The 22,205-nt window shown below is 42.4% G+C and overlaps 1 protein-coding gene across 2 annotated transcripts in view; it reads left to right on the forward strand.

Annotated features, from left to right (window-relative positions):
- The window catches only part of anapc4 (anaphase promoting complex subunit 4), a 72,115-nt gene that overhangs the window by 14,330 nt on the left and 35,580 nt on the right, over positions 1-22,205 (forward strand). Inside the window, exons 6-11 of one of the 2 annotated variants that reach the window (XM_078400479.1) lie at positions 330-356; positions 447-491; positions 11,533-11,617; positions 12,753-12,863; positions 13,181-13,264; positions 19,244-19,330. In XM_078400479.1, coding sequence (XP_078256605.1) covers positions 330-356; positions 447-491; positions 11,533-11,617; positions 12,753-12,863; positions 13,181-13,264; positions 19,244-19,330 — 439 coding nt within the window. The remainder of the gene's footprint in view (positions 1-329; positions 357-446; positions 492-11,532; positions 11,618-12,752; positions 12,864-13,180; positions 13,265-19,243; positions 19,331-22,205) is intronic. The other variant, XM_078400486.1, reaches the window with a different exon arrangement.

Consider the following 22,205-nt stretch of genomic DNA (forward strand, 5'->3'; position numbering starts at 1 on the left):
GTTGATTCAATTTTATCAAATAAGGTTTGTCATTGTGAAGGGTTGCTAAATGATAATAATGGATAGGAAAGTGCTATCCAAATTTCAAAAGTTCTGAAACTTTTTTTAATAAAGTTGACTTCTGATATTAAAATGGGGGACTTGGTTTGGGAAATTATTCGTAGCCTAATCAACTTTTGGATACAATTTAAAATTAACCTTTAATTATTACTATACATTTTATTGTTACATAAAGGATTGTTGTAATTGTAAAATTATTTTAAGAACTGGCAATACTGCATTTAATGTACTTTATTTCTTAATTCATATTCACTTTTTATGTTAATCAGTTACAGTACCCCAGCAAAGATTTTCAGGTAGGTCTGATGTTGTGTGAAATCTATAATTTTGAAAGTTAGCTAAACTTGTTTTTTGGATACTAAGAAACATTTTCTCTTTTTGTTTAGTGAAGAAAAATCCGATGAAGTAACAAAGCTTTTGGGTGACAAAAGGTATTTTTTCCTATTCCATATTTTGGAGGTTTTTGATTTATGTGTGCAGGTTGACAAGTAAAAACATGATCAAACTTAAAAGTATTTTATTGTTAAGCACAATACAACAAAGTGGCATTGTCATAAATTATGTATTCATAAGCTGTGCATTTTGTGCATTTTATTTGTTAGAACCATTTCCTACCTGCAGTGTATGCTGTGTGAACTGCCCCTCCCACTTTCTCCTCTTTCAAATAATGGAGACTAATAGATATGCCAAGAATCTGAGGCTCTAGGCTTTCCTTTGTTCCTTTGCTTAATGATGTTGTTGTAACATAGCAGCATTTAATGAAAATGAAACTTCTCGTGTAAGAGAATGCAGGAAATATTGTTAAGTATTGCAGCTCCAAACGACAGATTCACAGAGAAATAAGTGGTGTTTATAAGAGTTGCATGCTATTGCTACTTTAATTGCATTCATTGTTGATAATGTCCTATGAAGGATGGAACTGCAGATGCTGGTATAATCCAAAGATAGACACAAAAACCTGGAGTAACCCAACAGGTCAGACAGCATCTCTGGAGAAGAGGAATAGGTGATGTTTTGGGTCGAAACCCTTCTTCAGACTGAGAGTCAGGGGAAAGGGAAACAAGGGATATAGACAATGATATAGAGATTTTGAACAAATGAATGAAAGATATGTCAAAAAGTGACGATGATAACAGGAATAGGCCATTGTTAGCTATGGCCTAGGTGCAAACGGGTTACAGACAATGAGACGCAACAAGGCGGCTTTGAAGCTAGTACAACGTCTTGGATTGGGGAGGGACAGAGAGAGAGGGAATGCAAGGGTTACTTGAAGTTAGAGAAATCAACACTCACACTGCTGGGTTGCAAGCTGCCCAAGCGAAATATGAGGTGCTGTTCTTTCAACTTGCGTTTCGCCTCACTCTGACAATGGAGGAGGCCCAGGACATAAAGGTCAGTATGGGAAGGGGAATTAAAGTGTTTGGCAACCGGGAGATCAGGTAGGCCCAGGCAGACTGAGCAAAGGTGTTCAGTGAAACTATCGCCTAGTCTATGTTTGGACTTGTCGATGTATAAGAGTCCACACCTTGAACAACAGTAGATGAGGTTGGAGTTGACAGAGTCGAGGGAGGAGGTATAAGGACAGGTGTTGCTTCTCCTGCAGTTGCAGGGGAAGGTACCTGGGGAGGGGTTAGAAACATGGAAACATAGAAAATAGGTGCAGGAGTAGGCCATTCGGCCCTTCGAGCCTGCACCGCCATTCAATATGATCATGGCTGATCATTCAGCTCAGTAGCCTGTACCTGCCTTCTCTCCATACCCCCTGATCCCTTTAGCAAAAAGGGCCACATCTAACTCCCTCTTAAATATAGCCAATGAACTGGTTTGGGTGGGAAGGGATGAGTTAACCAGGGAATTGCGGAGGAAATGGTCTCTGCGGAAGGTGGAAAAGGGTGGAGATGGGAAGATGTGACCAGTGGTGGGATCCTGTTGGAGGTGACGAAAATGTCGGAGAACTATGTGTTGTATGCGTCGGCTGATGAAGTGAAAGGTAAGAACTAGGGGGACTCTGTCCCTGTTACGACTAGAGGAAGGGTGAGCAAGAGTGGAGCTGCGGGGTACCGAGGAGATGTGTGAGGGCCTCATCTATGATGGAAGAGGAAACCCCTCTTCCCTAAAGTATGAGGACATCTCGGATTCCTGGAATGGAATACCTCATCTTGGGCACCAATGCCGCATAGACGGAGGAATTGGGACATGGCGATAGAGTCTTTGCAGGATGCAGGGTGGGAAGAAGTTGTGGGAGTCAGTAGGTTTATAATAGATGGTAGTCGATAGTCTATCTCCTGTGATGGAGATGGTGAAATCAAGAAAGGGGAGGGAAGTGTCGGAGATGGTCCAAGTGAATTTAACTGCAGGATTGAAATTGGTGGTAGTTAATTAAGTCCATGAGTTCTGCATGGGTGCAGGAGGTAGCATCGATGCAGTCATCAACGTAACGGAAATAGATTCGAGTATTGGGTCAGTGTGCGCCTGGAACAAGGATTGTTCAACATACCCTACAAAGAGGCAGGCATAGCTGGGGCCCATGCGAATGTCCTTGCCAATTGGATCTTTCCTCTTGTCTTGATTTCCCACAAGAGAATTTCAGGAACTCCCGGAAACCAAAATTAATTTTCAGAACTCGCACAATATTAACAGAGATTCCTGACCGCAAGCTAATTTCTCTTATGAACGAATGAATAATAATAATAATATAATAATAATATTCATTTATTGTCATTGCAACGAGTACAACGAAATTAAAAAATAGCCAATCCTGACGGTGCGTACAAACATATATGCAATAAATGCAAAAACAAATAAATACATAAATACAATTATATTAAGTACAAGATTTTTTAACGGTGTTGCCTAGTGCAAAGGTAGTGTTCAGTTCTCGTATGGCCCTGGGGTAAAAACTGTTCTTAAGTCTGTTTGTTCGGGATTTGATCGACCTGAAACGTCGACCAGAGGGCAGATGAACAAACAGACGGTGGCCGGGGTGGGATGGATCTTTTATTATTTTGCCTGCTCTACTGAGGCAGCGTAGGCTGAACAGGTGCTCCAGGGAGGGCAGTGAGCAGCCGATGATCTTCTGGGCCGTCGTGATGACCCTCTGAAGGGCCTTCCTGTCCTTTTCTGAGCAGCTGGCATACCATGTGGTTATACAGTATGCCAGCACACTCTCGATGGAGCAGCGATAGAAGGACAACATGAGCTTCTCCTGCAGGTTGGTTTTCCTGAGGATCCTCAGGAAGTGGAGTCTCTGCTGTGCCTTCTTTACTGTGGTGATGGTGTTGGTAGACCAGGTAAGATCCTCTGCGATGTGCGTACCCAGGAACCTAAAAGCGGGTACCCTTTCCACACAGACCCCATTGATGTAGAGTGGGTCGTATTCTACACTGGTTTTTCTAAAGTCAATTATAAGTTCCTTTGTTTTGGAGGAGTTCAGGACCAGGTTGTTCACTGAACACCATGCTGCCAGCCTTTGGATTTCATCCCTATAGGCTGTCTCATCTCCTCCTGAGATGAGTCCAACCACAGTCGTGTCATCCGCGAACTTGATGATGGTGTTGGTGGGATGGGTGGGGGCGCAGTCGTGAGTGTAGAGGGAGTAAAGGATGGGGCTCAACACACAGCCCTGTGGTGAGCCGGTGCTCAGTGTAATGGTGGAGGAGAGGTGAGGGCCTATTTTGACGGTCTGGGGGCGGTTGGTCAGGAAGTCCTTGATCCATTGGCAGATGGTTTGGGAAAATCCAAGGTCGGAAAGTTTGGTGACCAGTCTGCTCGGGATGACCGTGTTAAAGGCAGAGCTGAAGTCGAGGAAGAGCATCCTCACATAGCTCCCCTGGTGTTCAAGGTGGGTCAGTGCAGTGTGAAGAGCAGTGTCGATGGCATCCCCTGTAGACCTATTTGCTCTGTAGGCAAACTGGTGTGGGTCGAAGGTGGGTGGGAGGCTGGCTTTGATGTGCTGCAGGACCAGTCTCTCGAAGCACTTTGTGATGACCGGTGTGAGTGCTACCAGACGGTAGTCGTTAAGACCGCTGATGACAGACTTTTTCGGCAGTGGGAGTTTATTGGCCAAGTATGTGCATATACAAGGAATGTGCCTTGGTGCTCCGCTCACAAATGACAACACAGACATACAGTGAACAATTAAGAATAAAGCATAAACACATCAAAATAGTAAGGATACAACATTATGGTCTAAACATGTGGGTGAAAATAAACCAGAGCAAAGAAACTACAGACTTTGGTTATTGAGTAGAACTACCACTCGTGGAAAAAAGGTATTTTTAGTCTGGCTGTGACTGCTTTGACAGTCCGGAGTCGCCTTCCAGAGGGAAGTGCTTCAAAGAGTTTGTGGCCAGGGTGAGAGGGGTCAGAGATGGCCCTTGAAGTGTACAGTTCGTCAATGGGGGGAAGGTTGCAGCCAACAACCTCAGCTGTGCGAACGATCCGCTGCAGCCTCCGGATGTCGTGCTTGGTGGCTGAGCCAAACCAGACCATGATGGAGAAGGTGAGGACGGACTCAATGATAGCAGTATAGAATTGGAAGGGGCCAGTCTTTGCAAATTTGAGTCAGTCTGTGAGTAGGTGTGAATTGCTGTTTGGGGAGGAGTGGGTGGGGAAGGGTCCTGTCTTTGCAAATTTGAGTACGTCTGTGAGTACGTGTGAAGTGATAATGGAGGGGGAGAGGGGACCCCAGGATTGTTTTTCTGTTTCTCGAACCTGCAGTAAAATGCATTCAGGTCGTTGGTCAGTTGACGATTGTCCAAGGAGTGTGGGGTTTTCCTCTTGTACCTGGTGATTTCTTGCAAGCCCTTCCAAACTGAAGAGGAGTCATTAGCTGAGAACTTGCTTCTCAGAGTACATTTCCTTGGCAGCTCTGATTCCTCTTCTCAGCTTGTAGTTGGCCTGCTTGTAGAGGTCTGTATCGCCGCTTCTGTAGACCTCATCTTTTGACTGGCGGAGCTGTCTGAGTTCTGCTGTGAACTAGGGCGTTGTTGTTGAACCAGATCCGGGTCTTCGTGGCAATGCAAATGTCCTCGCAAAAGCTGACATAGGATGTCACAGTGTCTGTGTACTCATCGAGGCTTGTGGTTGCTTCCCTGAACACATTCCAATCAGTGCAGTCAAAGCAGGACTGTAGGTTTTCAATGCCCTCGCTCGTCCACCTTTTCGTTGTTCTGACCACAGGTTTAGCAGATTTTAGTTTCTGCCTGTAGGTCGGAATAAGGTGAACTAAACAATGATCGGTGAGACCTAGAGCTGCCCGAGGAACAAAGCGATACGCGTTCTTGATTGAAGTGTAGCAGTGATCAAGTGTCCTCTCCCCTCTGGTGGGGCAGGTAACATGGTCTGTACTTTGGGAGGTCACGACTGAGGTGGGCCTTGTTAAAGTTCCCCAAAACAATGACCATGGAGTCCGGAAGTCACTCTCTACCCTCAATATCAGCGAGTTCCATTTGCGCCTCACGTACACAGGCTTGGAGGGGGGGGGGGGAAGGGTGTAAACTCCAGTGAGAATAAAAGAGGTAAATTCATTCGGAGAATAAAAGGGTTTGCAGTTGATAAAGAAAGATTCTAGATTGGGGGAACAGAAGTTAGACCGTACTGTGATGTCGCTGCACCAGTCCTGATTAGTGTAGAATCATATTCCACCTCCTCTTGATTTTCCCGCTGCCTCTGCGTCGCGGTCCGCTCTGTGCAGTTGAAAGCCAGCAAGTTGCAGCGTGTTGTCCGGGATCGACTCACTCAGCCAGGTCTCAGTGAAGCACCGGGCAGCGGCTCGAGGGAAGTCCTTGTTAGTGTGGCACAGGAGTTGCAGTTCGTCCACTTTGTTATTGAGAACAGAGATTTGCAAGGAATATACCCGGGAGCGGTGTGCGTAATCCTCGTCGCCGGAGTCGGGTGAGTGCTGCAGAGCGCTTCCCACGGGTCCTCCGTTTCAAGACCTTTTAAAATTATTTTAACATTGTTCACAAATCCATGTGCCCTTCTCTAGTAAAATTCAGACTATTTCTTGGAATGTATAATGAACATCTTTGAGCTATTTATAACTTAGCAGAATTAATCTCCATAGACACACTTTCATTGAGCACTGTGTGTCTTTTTTTGACTGAGTGAGGGAGCTGGAATAGCATCAGTGGAGATGCTGTCAGTGTTTCCTCATAGTTGAACCGATGCTTACACCTAACAGTTCCTCCTCTCTTGCGTTACCTGCCCCTGTTGTTAACATGCCCTGACTTTCTTAGTTGGTCCCAAGGGCTACCAAGCTTGTTTAGTTCCTACAATACCTGACTCTCCCTTGGCATTCCCGAGCTGGGGGTTTGCATCATTTGAGAGTGCCTCCAAGATGGATTCTTAGAGCAGCTTGTAGTGGAGCCTACCAGGAAAATATGGCAATTCTGGATTTATTATGTAATGAACTGGATTTGATAAGAGAACTCAAGGTAGAGGAACTATTAGGAGGTAACGACCCAATATGATAAGTTTTAATCTGCAATTTGAGAGGGAGAAGGTGAATGTGGATGTGTCGGTATTGCAGTTGAGCAAAGGGGACTACATAGGCATGAGGGAGGAGCTGGCCAAAGTTGACTGGAACGGGACCATAACAAGGATGACGGTGGAACAGCAATGGCAGGAATTTCTGGGAATACGAAAGATGCTGGATCTTTTCATTCCAAAGAGGAAGAAAGATAATAGGGGGAGATAGAGGTGACCGTAGCTGACCAGGGCAGTCGGGAAAGATAGTATAAAACTAAAAGAGAAGGCGTATAACATGGCAAAGATTAGTGGGAAGCCAGAGAATTGGGAAGCTTTTAAAGAACAACTGAAGGCAACTAATATAAAAGAAGATAGCAAGAGTTTCTTCAGTTATATAAAGAGTAGGAAAGAGGCGAGAGTGGACGTTGGACCACTGGAAAATAATGCAGGAGAAGTGATAATGGGGAATAAAGAAATGGCAGAGGAGTTGAATAACTTTTTTGCATTAGTCTTCACAGTGGAAGACACCCGCAATGTGCCTGAAGTTCATGAGTCAGGGTATGGAAGTTAGTGAAGTGGCTATTACCAGAGAGAAGACGTTTGGGAAGCTGAAAGGGCTGAATATGGATAAGTCACCTGGACCGGATGGACTGCACCCGATGGTTTTGAAAGAGATGACTTTAGAAATAGTGGAGGCATTGATAGTGATATTTCAAGAATCATTAGTGACAGGAGTGGTCCCAGACGATTGGAAAATTGCCAATATTATCCCGTTGCACAAGACATGAGCAAAGCAGAATAGTGGGAACTATAGGCCGGTTAGTCTGACTTCAGTGGTTGGCAGGACTTTAGAGTCCATTATAAAGGATGAGGTTATGGAGTACTTAGAAGTTCACGATGAAATAGGCCATTCAGCATGGCTTTGTGAAGGGGAGGTCTTGCTTGACAAATGTGCTGGAATTCTTTGAAGAAGTAAATAGCAGGACAGACAAAGGAGAGTCAGTAGATATTGTTTACTTAGATTTTCAGAAAGCCTTTAAAGTGCCACAGGTGAGGCTGCGAAGGAAGATGAGAGCCCACGGTATCAAAAGGCAGATACTATCATGGCTAGCAGGTTGGCTGGATGGCAGAAAGAGTGGCAATAAAGAGGACTTTTTCTGGTTGGCTGCCAGTGACTAGCAGAGTCCGCAGGGGTCGGTGCTGAGGTCGCTACTCATCACATTGTATATTAATGATGTTGATGAGGGGATTGAAGGCTTTGTGGCCAAGTTTGCGGATGATATGAAAATAGGTGGAAGGGCAAGTAGTGTAGAGAAAGCAGCAACTCTGCAGAAGGACTTGGATAGGTTGGGAGAGTGGGCAGATAAGTGGCAGATGGAATTATTGTGCAACAAAGTGTGGAGTCATGCATTTTGGTAATAGAAATAAAGGCGTAGACTATTTTCTAAATGGGAAGAGAATCCAGAAATCGGAGGTGCAAAGGGACTTGGGAGTGCTGGTGCAGGTTTCTCAAAAAGTTAATTTGCAAGTCGAATCGGTAGTAAAGAAAGCAAACTTAATGCGAGCATTTATTCAAGAGGGCTTGTATACAAAAACAGGGAGATAATGCTGAGGCTCTATAAGGCGCTGGTAAGGTTAAGGTAAGTAAACATGCAGGTACAGCAGGCAGTGAAGAAAGCTAATGGCATGTTGGCCTTCATTGCGAGAAGATTTGAGTATAAGAGCAAGGAGGTCCTACTGCAGTTGTACAGGGCTCTGGTGAGACCACACCTGAAGTATTGTGAGCAATTTTGGTCTCCTAATTTGAGGAAGGACATTATTGCTATTGAGGGAGTGCAGCGTAGGTTCACTAGGTTAATTCCCGGGATGGCGAGACTGACACATGATGAAAGAATGTGTCGACTGGGCTTGTATACACTGGAATTTAGAAGGATGAGAGGAGATCTTATAGAACCATACAAAATTCTTAAAGGATTGGGCAGGCTAGATGCAGGAAAAATGTTCCCGATGTTGGAGGAGTCCAGAACCAGGGGTCCCAGTTTAAAAATAAGGACATTTAGGTCTGAGATGAGGATAAACTTCTTCACCGAGAGAGTTGTGAATCTGCGAAATTCTCTTCCATTGAAGGCAGTGGAGGCCAATTCACCAGATGTTTTCAAGAGAGAGTTAGATTTAGCTCTTAGGGCTAAGGGAATCAAGGGATACGTGGAAAAAGCTTGAACGGGGTGCTGATTTTAGATGATCAGCCATGATCATATTGAATCGCGGTGCTGGCTCAAAGGGCCGAATGGCCTACTCCTGCTATTTTTTTATGTTTCCAAGGCGCATTTGGAATATTGTGAGCAATTTTGGGCACCATATCTGAGGAAGGATGTGCTGTTACGAGAGAGAGTCCAGAGGAGGTTTACAAGAATGATCTATGATGATCGTTTGTCGGCACTGGGCATGTACTCGCTGGAATTTAGAAGAATGAAGAGGGACCTCATTGAAACAGACAGAAAAGTGAAAGGCTCGAATAGAGTAGATTTGGAGGGGATATTTCCACTAGTGGGAGATTCTAGGACTATAACTCATAGCCTCAGAATTAAAAGATGTTCTTTTAGGAAGGAGATGAAGAGAAATGTCTTTTGTCAGAAGGTGGTGAATCTGTGGAATACTTTGCCACAGAAGGCTGTGGAGGCCAAGTCAGTGGATATTTTTAAGGCAGAGATATATAGATTCTTGATTCGTACAGGTGTCAGTGGTTATGGGGAGAAGGCAGGAGAATGGGGTTAGGAGGGAGAGATAGATCAGTCATGATTGAGTGGCAGAGTAGACTTGATGGGCCGAATGGCCTAATTCTACTCCTATCACATGACCTTATGAGATGGACGACAACTTGTGGCTTTCACATAGAACCAAGCACATGCCTATGTGATGGGTAGGGTGAGGTTCCAGAGCAGTGCAACACATCCCTTCCACCCCCTCCCCAGGCACCATCCCCTGCAACTGCAGGAGATGCAACACCTGTCCCTCGAATCTGTCCAGGGACCACGACAGGTTAGGCAGAGGTTCACTTGCACCTCCTCCAACCTCATCTACTGTATCCATTGTTCAAGATGTGGACTCTTCTACATCGGCAAGACTAAACATAGACTGGGCGATAGTTTCGTTGGACACCTTCGCTCAGTCTGCCTGGACCCATCTGATCTCCCGGTTGCTAAACACTAATTCCCCTTCCCATTCCCACATTGACCTTTCTGTCCTTGGCATCCTCTATTGTTATAGTGAGGCTAAATGCAACTTGGTGGAACAGCATCTCATATTTCCCTTGGGCAATTTACAACAAAGTGGTATGACTATTGATTTCTCTAACTTCAAGTAACTCCTGCATTCCCTTTCTTTCCATCCCTCCCCTACGCAATTCGCACCAGCTTCTCATTCTCACCTAGCAAACTAACATGGCCTGTTTCCTTTATCATCGTTACTTTTTTGCATATCTTTCATTAATTTGTTCTATATCTTTTTACATCACCGTCTATATCTCTTGTTTCCTTTTCCCCAGACTCTCAGTCTGAAGAAGATTCAACCCGAAACGTCACCTATTTCTTTTCTCCAGAGATGCCGCCTGACCCGCTGAGTTACTCCAGCTTTTTTTGTCTATCTTCTCAGAACCTAGGTCCCTTTCCACTGAGACTAGTTCATGCACCAGCGATGATTTTAGTCTGGAGGGGTACAAGGGCCAAGTTGCTGCCTTTGAGCATGCAGTGATCCTTGTGACATGAGCTATTGACTTAAAATGCATGGGATTAACAGTGACATGGTCGTATGGATTCAGAACCGGCTTGTGATGGAAGGACAATGTTCAGGCTGGAGTCTTGTGACCAGTGGAGTTTCTTGGGGATCTCTGCTGTGATCTCTGCTGTTTGTGATATTTATAAATGACGTACGTAAACGTAGACGGGTGGTTAGTAAATTTGCAAGTGACACCAAGGTTGTAGTGGTTGCAGATTGTGAGGAAGGTTGTCAAAGTTTACAGCGAGATATGGATCAGCTGCAGAATGGGTGGAGAAATGGCAGATGGCGTTTAATCTGAGCACGTGTGAGGCGTTACACTTTGAGAGATAGAATGTAAGGGAAAAATATACAATTAATGGCATGACCTTTAATGTACAGAAGGATCTTTGATATACAGAGGGATCTTTGGATCCAAGTCCTTAACCCCCTGAAAGGGCAACACAAATAGAGTGATAAAGAAGGCATATGGCATGCTTGCTTTCACAGGTTGCGGCATTGAGTACACTGTAAGTGTCATGATGCAGCTTTATAGGACTTTGGTTAGGCCACATTTGTAGTATTGCATGCAGTTCTGGCCACCCCATTACAGGAATGATGTGAAAGTTTTGGAAAGGCTGCAGAGTAGGTTTACGAGAATGATGCCTGGATTAGGGGGTATTAGCTGCATGAAGAGGATGGACAGACTTGATTTGTTTCTATGGAATGCTGGAGGTTGCAGAGTGACCTGATAGTAGCAGGTAAAATTATGAAAAGCGCATAGATAGGGTTGACAGTCTGAACCTTTATCACAGGATGGAAAAATCAAATATTTGAGGGCATAGCTTTAAGGTGAGGGGGGCAAAGCTTAAAGGAGATGTGCAGGACAAATCTTTTTTACACAGAGCATGGAATTTGTGCCTAGAAAGTGCTGCCTGCGGTGGTGGTTGAGGCAGATATGATAGTGGCATCCAAGAAATCTTTGGATAAGCATATGATATCCAGAAATAGAGATATATTGATTATATGCAGGCAGATAAGATTTGGTCTTGGCATCATGTTCGACACAGACATTGTGGGCCGAAGGGCCTGGTCTTGTGCTGTACTGTTCTATATTTTACATTTGTATATTGAAAACAGTTTGATTATTTCATAAATTAGAAAAAAAACTTGGTTATGAAATCAGATGAATTGCATGCCTTGAGTAAATCTGGGTGAACTTTAAAATCTTTGTTCTTTTCTCATCAGGCTAAATACCCTTGTTCTCGGCGGAGATTGTGGATTCATTGAATTATATGCATATGGAATGTACAAGATTGCAACAGTAACACAAGTATGACAGGTTTTGCATCATTTTAAGAAATTTGTGGTGCTACTTCGTTGTTCCTAAATAATGTCCATGTGGCATCTTAGTGGCTTTTATAAAGTAATAATAGTAAGGTAACCAATGTTCTGGAAGTTTCTCCATCTATCAGTTACTTTTTTTAAGGTGCCCTTTAAAATTGCCCTCAGCAAGCTTCTCGCCATTTATCTTCATTTCTTCTCGGGTGTCCTGTCATCACATTTTGCTTTTAGTATTCAGATATTGTAGAATATTTAGCTACTTGATGGCGAAAGGTATCTCTCCAAAATATAAATTAATACACCTCAAACAACTATTGCCTATGTTAACTTTTATGTAGTTGTGTGCTTGTTGCTTTTTTTTAGTATAGCTGCTTGATAATTTGGGTTTCACTGTACTTTAATTGGTACACATGACAATAAACTGACCTTTGAACCTTTGATTGTCAGTACGGTGAGACATATGCAGCATTACCAATGCTTTTTTTTTTGTAGACAAGGAAGTGCAAGTTCACATCTCCTTGCTGTTGGTGTCTATGGTGGATCACTGCCCTACAAGTTGCTTAAGCTGTTTAGGGGCCTGACAGCCTAATCCAATTAATACATTTTATTTTTTAGACTTCAATAATCTTTTTGTAACACTAAAAATTAAAAAAATGTGAAAAATCTGTTTTTGTAACTTCTTAGAGGTGCCTGTACATTGCACCAATGTGTACCATCACAAAAACGGCACTGAGATCAACAATTCTTTTCTGAAATGTCACAAAGCTGTAAGTAATGAATTTACTTCAGCACAGTCTTGCAAAAATATTTGACAATACAACGTCAACATGCAGTGATACCAAAGTGATCAAGTGGATCAAAAGCACAAATAAATCAATGCTGAAACATTATCCAACATTAAGAACACACTCAGAGGAAAGTATTGAAGTAACTCATTCAGCCGTGTTTGAGACCACAAGCAGTTTCATGGGAAAGGGAAGATTTTGGGTGATCATGCAGGTTATAGAATTTCAATTTGTTAAAGATGGCTTGGATATCATCCTTGGTTTTTGAAAACAATTTTTTAAATCAAAATATGAACCGTGAAGTGTTATATTTAAACATGATTTGATTTCCTTCTGCAGATTGCAGGCCGATGCCTGGGTCTTTGCTTATCCAGTGATTTAAAAGCATTGTCCGTAATTACAGAGGTTCAATTATCCAAGGAACCAGAACCAATTATCAGTTATTTTCAGGTAGGATTTCTTGACCTTTAATCAAAAATGTATTTTTTTAATCTAATCTACTTGGTGTATAATTAATATTACAAATAAGTTCTTGTGGTTTGGTAATTGAGGTAAAAATTCCTCTGACTTGCAGTAGAAAACCATTATACCTACAGTTGTTATGTATATTAAATTAATTAATCTGTTAGAGTTTGTGACCAATTAGAATTAGTTATATAAGCTACAGTTATGAGCATTGTGAGGAATTTAACAAATTAAATGAAAGTAGTAATATTGAAACAAAATGTTGACTTTATAATATAAGGTCTTATCATTTGTTTATACAGTTAGATACCACCTTGCTCTCAGATTGTTTGCCTGAAGTGACTCGAATGGCCAGGAAGTTCACTCATATTTCAACACTCCTCCAGGTACAGTCCAAAGTTACAAATTGGATCTATATCATCAATACAGAAGATTAATTATTCATTTTATTTCATTTGTCTTAGTGTCTCCAATTTTTGCCTTAACTTAGAGTTATTTTTTAATTGCTAACAATCTATCACTTGCACATGGCATTGGTTTCTCGTCAGTTCATTGGATTCATCAATCAGATATCTAGGACCCAAAAAAAGCTTTCTTTGCTTTCCCTAACCGAGAATAACAAAAAATCAAAGAACAAAACAAGTAAATTTTACACTTCTGTTCCATAAGCCTGTTCCTTATTACATGCCAGGTCTTCCTTAAGAAGGAAATTACCAATATAATCCATAACTGTACTGTTGAAAGAATGTTCTGAGATTACTTTGTTTATTGTGTCCAGTGCATGTTTTGATTCGTGATTCAAATTAGAAAATGCTGATCCTAGATATGGTTCTATTTTGAGAAATGTTGATATTCATTCAAAATAAGTAGTTTACCTAATCCCTAGTATCAGCATACTTAAATCACTTTGAGTATGGTGAAGTGTATATCTGGAAGCTCTGATGATAGTTGGTGTCACTGATTTTATTGTCTTCCATCCCTTGATAAAAGCTAATCAAAAGATTGAAAATACTAAGCTTGTTTGTATTCACTGGAGTTTAGAAGGATGAGAGGGGATCTTTCAGAAACATATAATAATAATAATAATAATAATAAGCATTTATTTTATATAGCGCTTTACCAGGTGCTCAAAAGCGCTTTACAAAAACAGTCATAACATAAAAACAAACAGACAAACTATCCTGACGGAGAAGCGGCGAACAAACAGCGCCAGCATCCTCTCACGTCAGGGTCCGGCAGTAGACAACAAAAAGCACAGGACACACAGATACAATTTTAACACAAACAGCCATCACAGTGATTGCTCCAGGCACACCCTCACTGTGATGGAAGGCAAAGAAAAGTCATTATCTCCTCCTCATTCTTCTCCCGTGGCGCCACGAGGCGATCGAGGCTCCCAACTTTTGAAGCCCCCACCGGGCGATGGAAAGTCCGAGGGCCGAGCCGAGCCGAGCAGGCCGATGAAGGTCCTGAGCCCCCACCGGGCGATGGAAAGTGCCGCGGCCAGGCCACGCAGGGCGATGAGGGGCCTGCGAGCGGGTCGATCGTACCTTGCGCTTCGGGGCGGTCGAAGCTGCTACGGCTGGAGCTCCCGAAAGCCGGTCGCCAGCCAGGGACCTGCGAGCTCCCGATGTTGCGGTCTGCAGGGCCCACGGCCGAAGCCTCCGAGATGGTAAGTCCAGGCCCTGCGACCGGAGTCTTCAAGGTCGATCCCAGCTGGAGGCCGCCGACTCCACGGTGTTAGGCCGTAGCGCGAACGGAGATACGACACGGTAAAGGTCGCATCTCCGTTGAGGAGGAGATTAGAAAAAAAATGTTTCCCCCACCCCCCCACCACCCCCCACATAAACAGAGTTAAAAATAGAACAAAACGTTCATTAAACGATGACAATAGACAAAAAACAAAAAAAAGACAGAGACTGCCGGTGAGCCGCAGCTGCAGAACACAGCCACGCCCCCTTGAGCATCTTCTTCCACACATATAAAATTATAAAAGGACTGGACAAGCTAGATGCAGGAAAAAAAATCCCAATGTTGGGGGAGTCCAGAACTAGGGGCCACAGTCTTAGAATAAAGGGGAGGCCATTTAAAACTGAGGTGAGAAGGAACTTTTTCACCCACAGAGTTGTGAATTTGTGGAATTCTCTGCCAAAGAGGGCAGTGGAAGCCAAATCACTGGATGGATTTAAGAGAGAGTTGATAGAGCTCTAGAGGCTAGTGGAATCAAGGGATATGGGGAGAAGACAGGCACGGGTTATTGATTGTGGACAATCAGCCATGATCACAATGAATGGCCTCCTCCTGCACCTAATTTCTATGTTTCATCCATTGTTTGCAAATGACTTGTTTCTCAACAATTTTCTTCGTTTATCATAGAAGCCTACCAGAAATGTGTGGAAGAAGATGCTGCATTATTTTCTATTGAACACCTAACTTATCCTGTTTTATATAGCCAGCAATGAGATCCTGCTTAAGAAATTAACTCTTGCTGCCTTGTGCATAGTCAACATTGGTCACTGAGAACTTGGAAACTTGGTGTTGCATTTCAAAAATTAAAAGACTTGACTTTTATGTATCTGCCAGGATACATTTTCAGTGTCCATGTTGATCCTTTTATTCAGGAAGTCTGGATGATTTTGGAAAAGTAGTTTGTAGCCTCAGTTTTCTGATTGGAGCCCGTGAAGTAGTGGAGTATGCTGGGCAAGAAAAATAATCTGTTAGCTAACCCCACAATGCTATGAAAAGGTTAAGATATAGAAATATGAATACTGTTATAAGTAAATGATGAACATGGAAAGAGAAAGGGTAAAAGGAAAACCATATTATGTAAAGTTCTATTTTAGAAATACGAGGTTTATTATATAACAACTCCTGGAAAATATCTAATGGACTAATAGATAAATCCATTATTTGCGCTGTATTAAACCTTCCAAGCCAGAAAGCTCCAACTTCACTTCCAAATTTAAAAAACTCACTGCTGTTGATTGCATTGCACCTATTCCCAAGAGGTGAAGAAAACAGCGAGCCAAGATTACTACAAAAAATCAGAATGTTGCAGATATTGGAAATTTGAAATCAATCAAAATGTTCTGAAAATATTCAGCACACCACATCTGTAAAGATGGAAGATGGAATATTTTGGGTTCATGAGCTTTCATCAAATTATGCCAGAATTACTGCTTTATTCATTAAATTCTTTTTATTTTAGTTTATTATTATTGTCAGTATACTCTCTGAAAACTATAATGGAATTTTGATCTCCACTGACAGTTTTCTATTGTTAAATTGTTTTGTTTACCTGCAATATTAAAATCTGGCTACTTGGTAAATCTCAGCCTTTCCAAGTATAGATTGACCCTGTCGCTCCGGGCCTTTTCCAATAACTTCCCTACCATTGACATCGGATTCACAGGCTTATCTCTACAGCTCTTTTTGCATAACAATATCCAACAATATCCAACCTGTGGTCAGGGAAGATTTCAAAGTCTTTATCAAGGCTCCAGCTGACTCCTCCATTATCTTCATGGCCCCCGGGATACTTCCCATCTGGCCCTGGGGATTTATCCACCAGCAAATCTTCCTACAAGAATGGTGGACCTGCTCTATTTCAGGTGCAACCTAGCCAGCTTGTACTGGTCCCACCTTCCCCAAGTAACAGGCACTGACAAATTCACAAAGCTACCTTATATCTAAGTAGATTCAGCACTGAAATATTTAAATATGGTATTTATCACAGAATTAAAAATCCCGATTAATATTGCCAATATAAGGAGCCTGCTGGCAGCGTATGGTGGAGGGAATTGTGTGTGTTAACCTGTATCCATATGAGAGAACCCAAAGTGTTTCAAAGGTTCACAGCACCCACAGCGTCTTATATTCTGCGATTCAATGGTTACATGCTCATATTACATTTTTGAAATAATCAGTTATCAACATTTCTTTATAATCATTCATCCTTTTTTTGCAACCTTCAACTTTCTGATTTCCTCTTAATTAATTAAAAAAACATCCTCCTATTTATTTAACAAATGGGTGCAATAAAGAACCCTTCTTATCTCATGATTAGCCCTTAGCCTGCTTTACAACATTCTATGTTTATCTTTACTCCAACGAACCATGCCTTGTAGTCTAAACACTTCCTAAATTGCCTCTCCTAACATAACCTTCTAGTTACCTACTCTTTTCCCATCATACTTTCCAGTATGTATGCTCATGGGTTATACATATTACAAACCTCCAGTTTTTCCTATAATTTCTAGTGTTTTCTACATCAGACCTCCTTCATGGCTCCTAATCCACGGGTTCAGTTTTAGCATTCAGTCCCCAGGTCCACACTATTTCCCACTGTCTATTTTTTCAAAATGTCCTGCACTTCTCTGTCATGCTTCCAAAGAGTCTTTGTGCTCTTGGACCATTCATGCACCACCCTCTCACCCTCATCATCAGTGTTTTCCTATCAGCATGGAGCTGTGGTATTGATGGAAGTTTGCTTGTAATAAATTGTCTCATCCGAATCATGTGTAGTGTAACAAATTTTACTGTTATCAAATTCCTTGTCTCCGATGTTGATCTGTCTGTTGACAAAATGCTGGAGTAACTCAGCAGGTCAGGCAGCATCTCAGGAGAGAAGGAATGGGCGACATTTTGGGTCTCGACCCTTCTTCAGACTGATCAGTCTGAAGAAGGGTCTCGACCCGAAATGTCACCCATTCCTTCTCTCCTGAGATGCTGCCTGATTTGCTGTTACTCCAGCATTTTGTGAATAAATTCCTTCGATTTGTACCAGCATCTGCAGTTATATTCTTACACTACTTGATCTGTCTGTTGAGTCCCTGGATTATGAAATGACCAGGTAGGATAGAATTCTGGCTGTTCTTAACAATTTCTGATAAATTGTTCCTATCAGAACAATTTTTCTGTTCTGTTCTGGTGTAGGCTGCCCAAGCGAAATATGAGGTGCTGTTCCTCCAATTTGTGCTGGGCCTCACTCTGGAGGAACAGCACCTCATATTTCACTTGGACAGCTTACACCCCAGTGGTATGAATATGGCCTGCTCTAACTTCAAGTAACTCTTGCTCACCCTTGTTCTCCATCCCTCCCCTTGGCTAGTTCTCCGACCAGTCTGATTGTCCCCGATTAAATTTCTAGTTAATAATAATCTATTCTACATTTTCCTTAAACAACATCCCCTTTAATGTCTCGTTTTCACACCTTAGCCTTTCTTATCTCCGTGTCTCCCTCTCCCCTGACTTTCAGTCTGAAGAATGATCTCGACCCGAAATATCACCCATTCCTTCTATCCAGAGATACTGCCGGACATACGATAATGTTTGACGCTGAGTTACTCCAGCCTATTGTGTCCCTCTTAGTGTGATGGGTTCTGAGACTTTCACTGCCCATGATACACAGTTGAGTGCTTGAGCACATCAATGCAGCCCAGCTACCACTTGACTATGTTTAGTGGAATAGTATGCAACTGGCCTCATTCTGTCTCCATGGTTTTGTGTTACTACTGTTGCATAGTACCCTCTCTCGTTATTATGATACAAATGGAAGGATTTAATCACATCTGGAAGTCCCAGAACTGGGGAGGAGATAAGGGCTTGCTGGATTTTTGCAAATGCCCGAGTTTGTTCTTCCCCCTTCCCCATCCCATTTACTTTCTCTCTTGACTGTTTGCCTCCCCTAGTGAGTTGCCCCAACCCCCTTTCTGAACGATAATGCTTGACGTAATTGATTAGCACAGTATTGCATGGATCCTTATTTGCATATTACCAGTCACATGCTGAACTTCAAGCATATTACACATTTGCATTCTAGGTGTTCACTTGCATTTTACAAGACGAACACTGATAACATAACAACAAGCTTTCCTGAAAGAACTAAAAAACTGCAAATCAGTAATTCAAAAGTTTGGAGTAATATCTTTAAACCTTTTAGAAATACATTATTGTTAAAAAAAAACAATGTTTAAGACTACTCAATTGTTTCAATCTATCTCCCAAAGTACCAGTATAAATATACATAAATCCCAATTTCCCTAAGTGACAATTTTGTTTCTGAAATGTTGGCAGAACATATTCGGAATATAGATGCTCACATTTCTAACATTTTAATCTGGATGCCATTGTGTAAATGTTAGTCAATAAAATCAAAACAAGCAATATAATTTTGCTTTTGTGTCATGCTATTTATTTTTAAAAATTGCAAACATAATTGAAATTTTAATGAAGGGGAAAAGTTGAATCTTTGACTGACTGAAAAGCAGATCACAATCTGAATCGATTGATAATCTGTTTTTGTTAACTTTGGTTACTTCACTATTTTTCTTTATTATTCATTGCCCTTTTCTTTAAATCACTAGTACCAAAAACTATCATTGGCCTGTATGTGTGAAGCCTGGGAAGATATATTAATGCAAATGGACTTAAGGCTGACAAAGTTTGTACAGGTCAGTGCTGACACGAATAATTCTATTTCAGCAAATTATGTATTGTAATAATCTAAAAACTGCACCAGAACAAAGCATGGTATTGTTTGTAATGCAATACAAGTTCAATATATGTGAAACCAGAAAGGAAGTTACCATTAAATATTTACAGGAAGATACACCTGCACCAGAGGGGAATTGTAAAGAAACCAGTATAAAGATAGAAGGAATGGGTGACATTTTGGGTCGAGACCCTTCTTCAGACTGAAAGTCAAGAGAGAGGGAGACACAGATAAGGAAGTTGTAAGGTGTGAAAATGAGACATCAAAGGGAATGAGGCGCAAGGAAAATGTAGAATCGATCATTGTTAGCTAGGAGAAGATGACAACAAAACAAACAGAGATAAATTGGAATTGGCGACAGTCAGACTGGACGGAGAACTGGGAAGGGAGAGGGATGGAGAGAGAGAGAAAGCAAGGGTTACTTGAAGTTTGTGAAGTCAATATTCATACCACTGGGGTGTAAGCAGCCCAAGCGAAATATGAGATGCTGTTCATCCAATTTATGCTGGGCCTCACTCTCGACTGTGGAGGAGGCCCAGGATAGAAAGGTGAGTGTGGAAATGGGAGAGGGAGTTAAAGTGTTTAGACAACAGACAATAGGTGCAGGAGTAGGCCATTCGGCCCTTCGAGCCAGCACCGCCATTCAATGTGATCATGGCTGACCATTCACAATCAGTACCCCGTTCCTGCCCTCCCCCCATATCCCCAGACTCCACTATCATTAAGAGCTCTATCTAACTCTCTTGAAAGCATCCAGAGAATTGGCCTCCAATGCCTTCTGAGGCAAAGAATTCCACAGATTTGAGTGAAAAAGTGTTTTCTCATCTCCATTTTAAATGGCCTACCCTTATTCTTTAGTAACCGGGAGATCAGGTAGGTTTACACAAAATGCTGGATGAACTCAGCGGGATAGGCAGCATCTCTGGAGAGAAGGAATGGGTGACGTTTCGGGTCGATACCCTTCTTTACACTGATGTCAGGGGAGTGGGCCAGACAGAGATAGAATGTATTTGGAGACAGTAAGATTGATGGGAGAACTGGGAAGGGGAGGGGATGGAGAGAGGGATAGCAAGGGCTATTTGAAGTTAGCGAAGTCAATGTTCATACCGCTGGGGTGTAAGCTACCCAAGCGAAATATGAAGTGTTGTTCCTCCAATTTGCGCTGGGCCTCATTCTGACAATTGAGGAGGCCCAGGACAGAAAGGTCAGATTGGGAATGGAAGGGGAAATTAAAGTGCTGAGCAATCGGCAGATAGGTTAAGGCGGACTTGTTCAGTGAGGTGTTCAGCGAAACGATCGCCGAGCCTGCGCTTGGTCTCGCCGATGTACAGGAGTTGACACCTGGAACAGTGGATACAGTAGATGAGGTTGGAGGAGGTGCAAGTGAACCTCTGCCTCACCTGGAAAGACTGTCGGTCCTTAGATGGAGTCGAGTGGGGAGGTAAAGGGGCAGGTATTGCATCTCCTGCGGTTGCAGGAGAAAGTACCTGGGGAAGGGGCGGTTTGGGTGGGAAGGGATAGAAACATAGAAAATAGGTGCAGGAGTAGGCCATTCGGCCCTTCGAGCCTGCACCGCCATTCAATATGATCATGGCTGATCATCCAGCTCAGTAACCTGTACCTGCCTTCTCTCCATACCCCCTGATCTCTTTAGCAAAAAGGGCCACATCTAACTCCCTCTTAAATATAGCCAATGAACTGGCCTCAACTACCTTCTGTGGCAGAGAATTCCACAGACTCACCATTCTCTGTGTGAAGAAATGTTTTCTCATCTCGGTCCTAAAAGACTTCCCCCTTATCCTTAAGCTGTGACCCCTGGTTCTGGACTCCCCCAACATCGGGAACAATCTTCCCGCATCTAGCCTCTCCAACCCCTTAAGAATTTTATATGTTTCTATAAGATCCCCCCTCAGTCTTCTAAATTCCAGCGAGTACAAGCCTAGTCTATCCAGTCTTTCTTCATATGAAAGTCCCGCCATCCCAGGGATCAATCTAGTTGACCAGAAAGTTGAGTTGACCAGAAAGTTGTGGAGGGAACAGTCTGGAAAGCAGAAAGGGGTGGAGATGGGAAGATGTGGTTAGTGCTGGAATCTTGTTGGTGGCGGCGAAAATGTTGGAGGATTATGTGTTGTATGCGACGGCTGATGAGGTGAAAGGCGAGGACTAGGGGGACTCTGCCCCTGTTGTGACTGGGGGGAGGGGGAGCAAGAGCGGAGCTGCGGGATATCGTTCTCATTCAAACCGATTAAAGTTATGTCAATAAAATGATGGATTAAAAAAAAGGTCAGAACTTTACCAGTGCAGCCTATTAGGGAAAGGGCCTTCATACTCAAAGCAACTGAGGAGGTTTGAAAGGGAGATGCAATATTGCAAACTCTTCACCTGAATATAAGTGCAGATGTGTAGATATTAGATATCAAATAAGCACTTGTTTTGCTTAGAGCACATTTTCTCACTAATCTCATTCATTATGTCTTATTTTGCTTCGGAACATATTTACACCAAAACCAACTCCTATCTTGGGATTTAGAGAAAATCTGGCAGTATTTACAGCTAGCCACTGTGTAAATAGCAATTTAATCTGAGATTATTAAACAAAATAAAATTACTTATTTTATTTGAATATGATTCTGGGTAATTTCATTATAAAGATAATGTCTTTGTGCATAAAATGGTGGAAGCTAACAAAAGATCAACTACACAATGGTAGGAAAGGTAGTTCCCTGGAGACTTAATGTAAATCTCCAAAATATTTTACAAGCACTTTCCCACCTTGTGTTGGTTAGTTAATCATTTGCAACAATCTTTATGCTGAAACTGCCTTGCTTTAGTTG

The sequence above is a fragment of the Rhinoraja longicauda genome, chromosome 1 (assembly GCF_053455715.1).
Source record: "Rhinoraja longicauda isolate Sanriku21f chromosome 1, sRhiLon1.1, whole genome shotgun sequence".
Classification (NCBI taxonomy): Eukaryota; Metazoa; Chordata; class Chondrichthyes; order Rajiformes; family Arhynchobatidae; genus Rhinoraja; species Rhinoraja longicauda.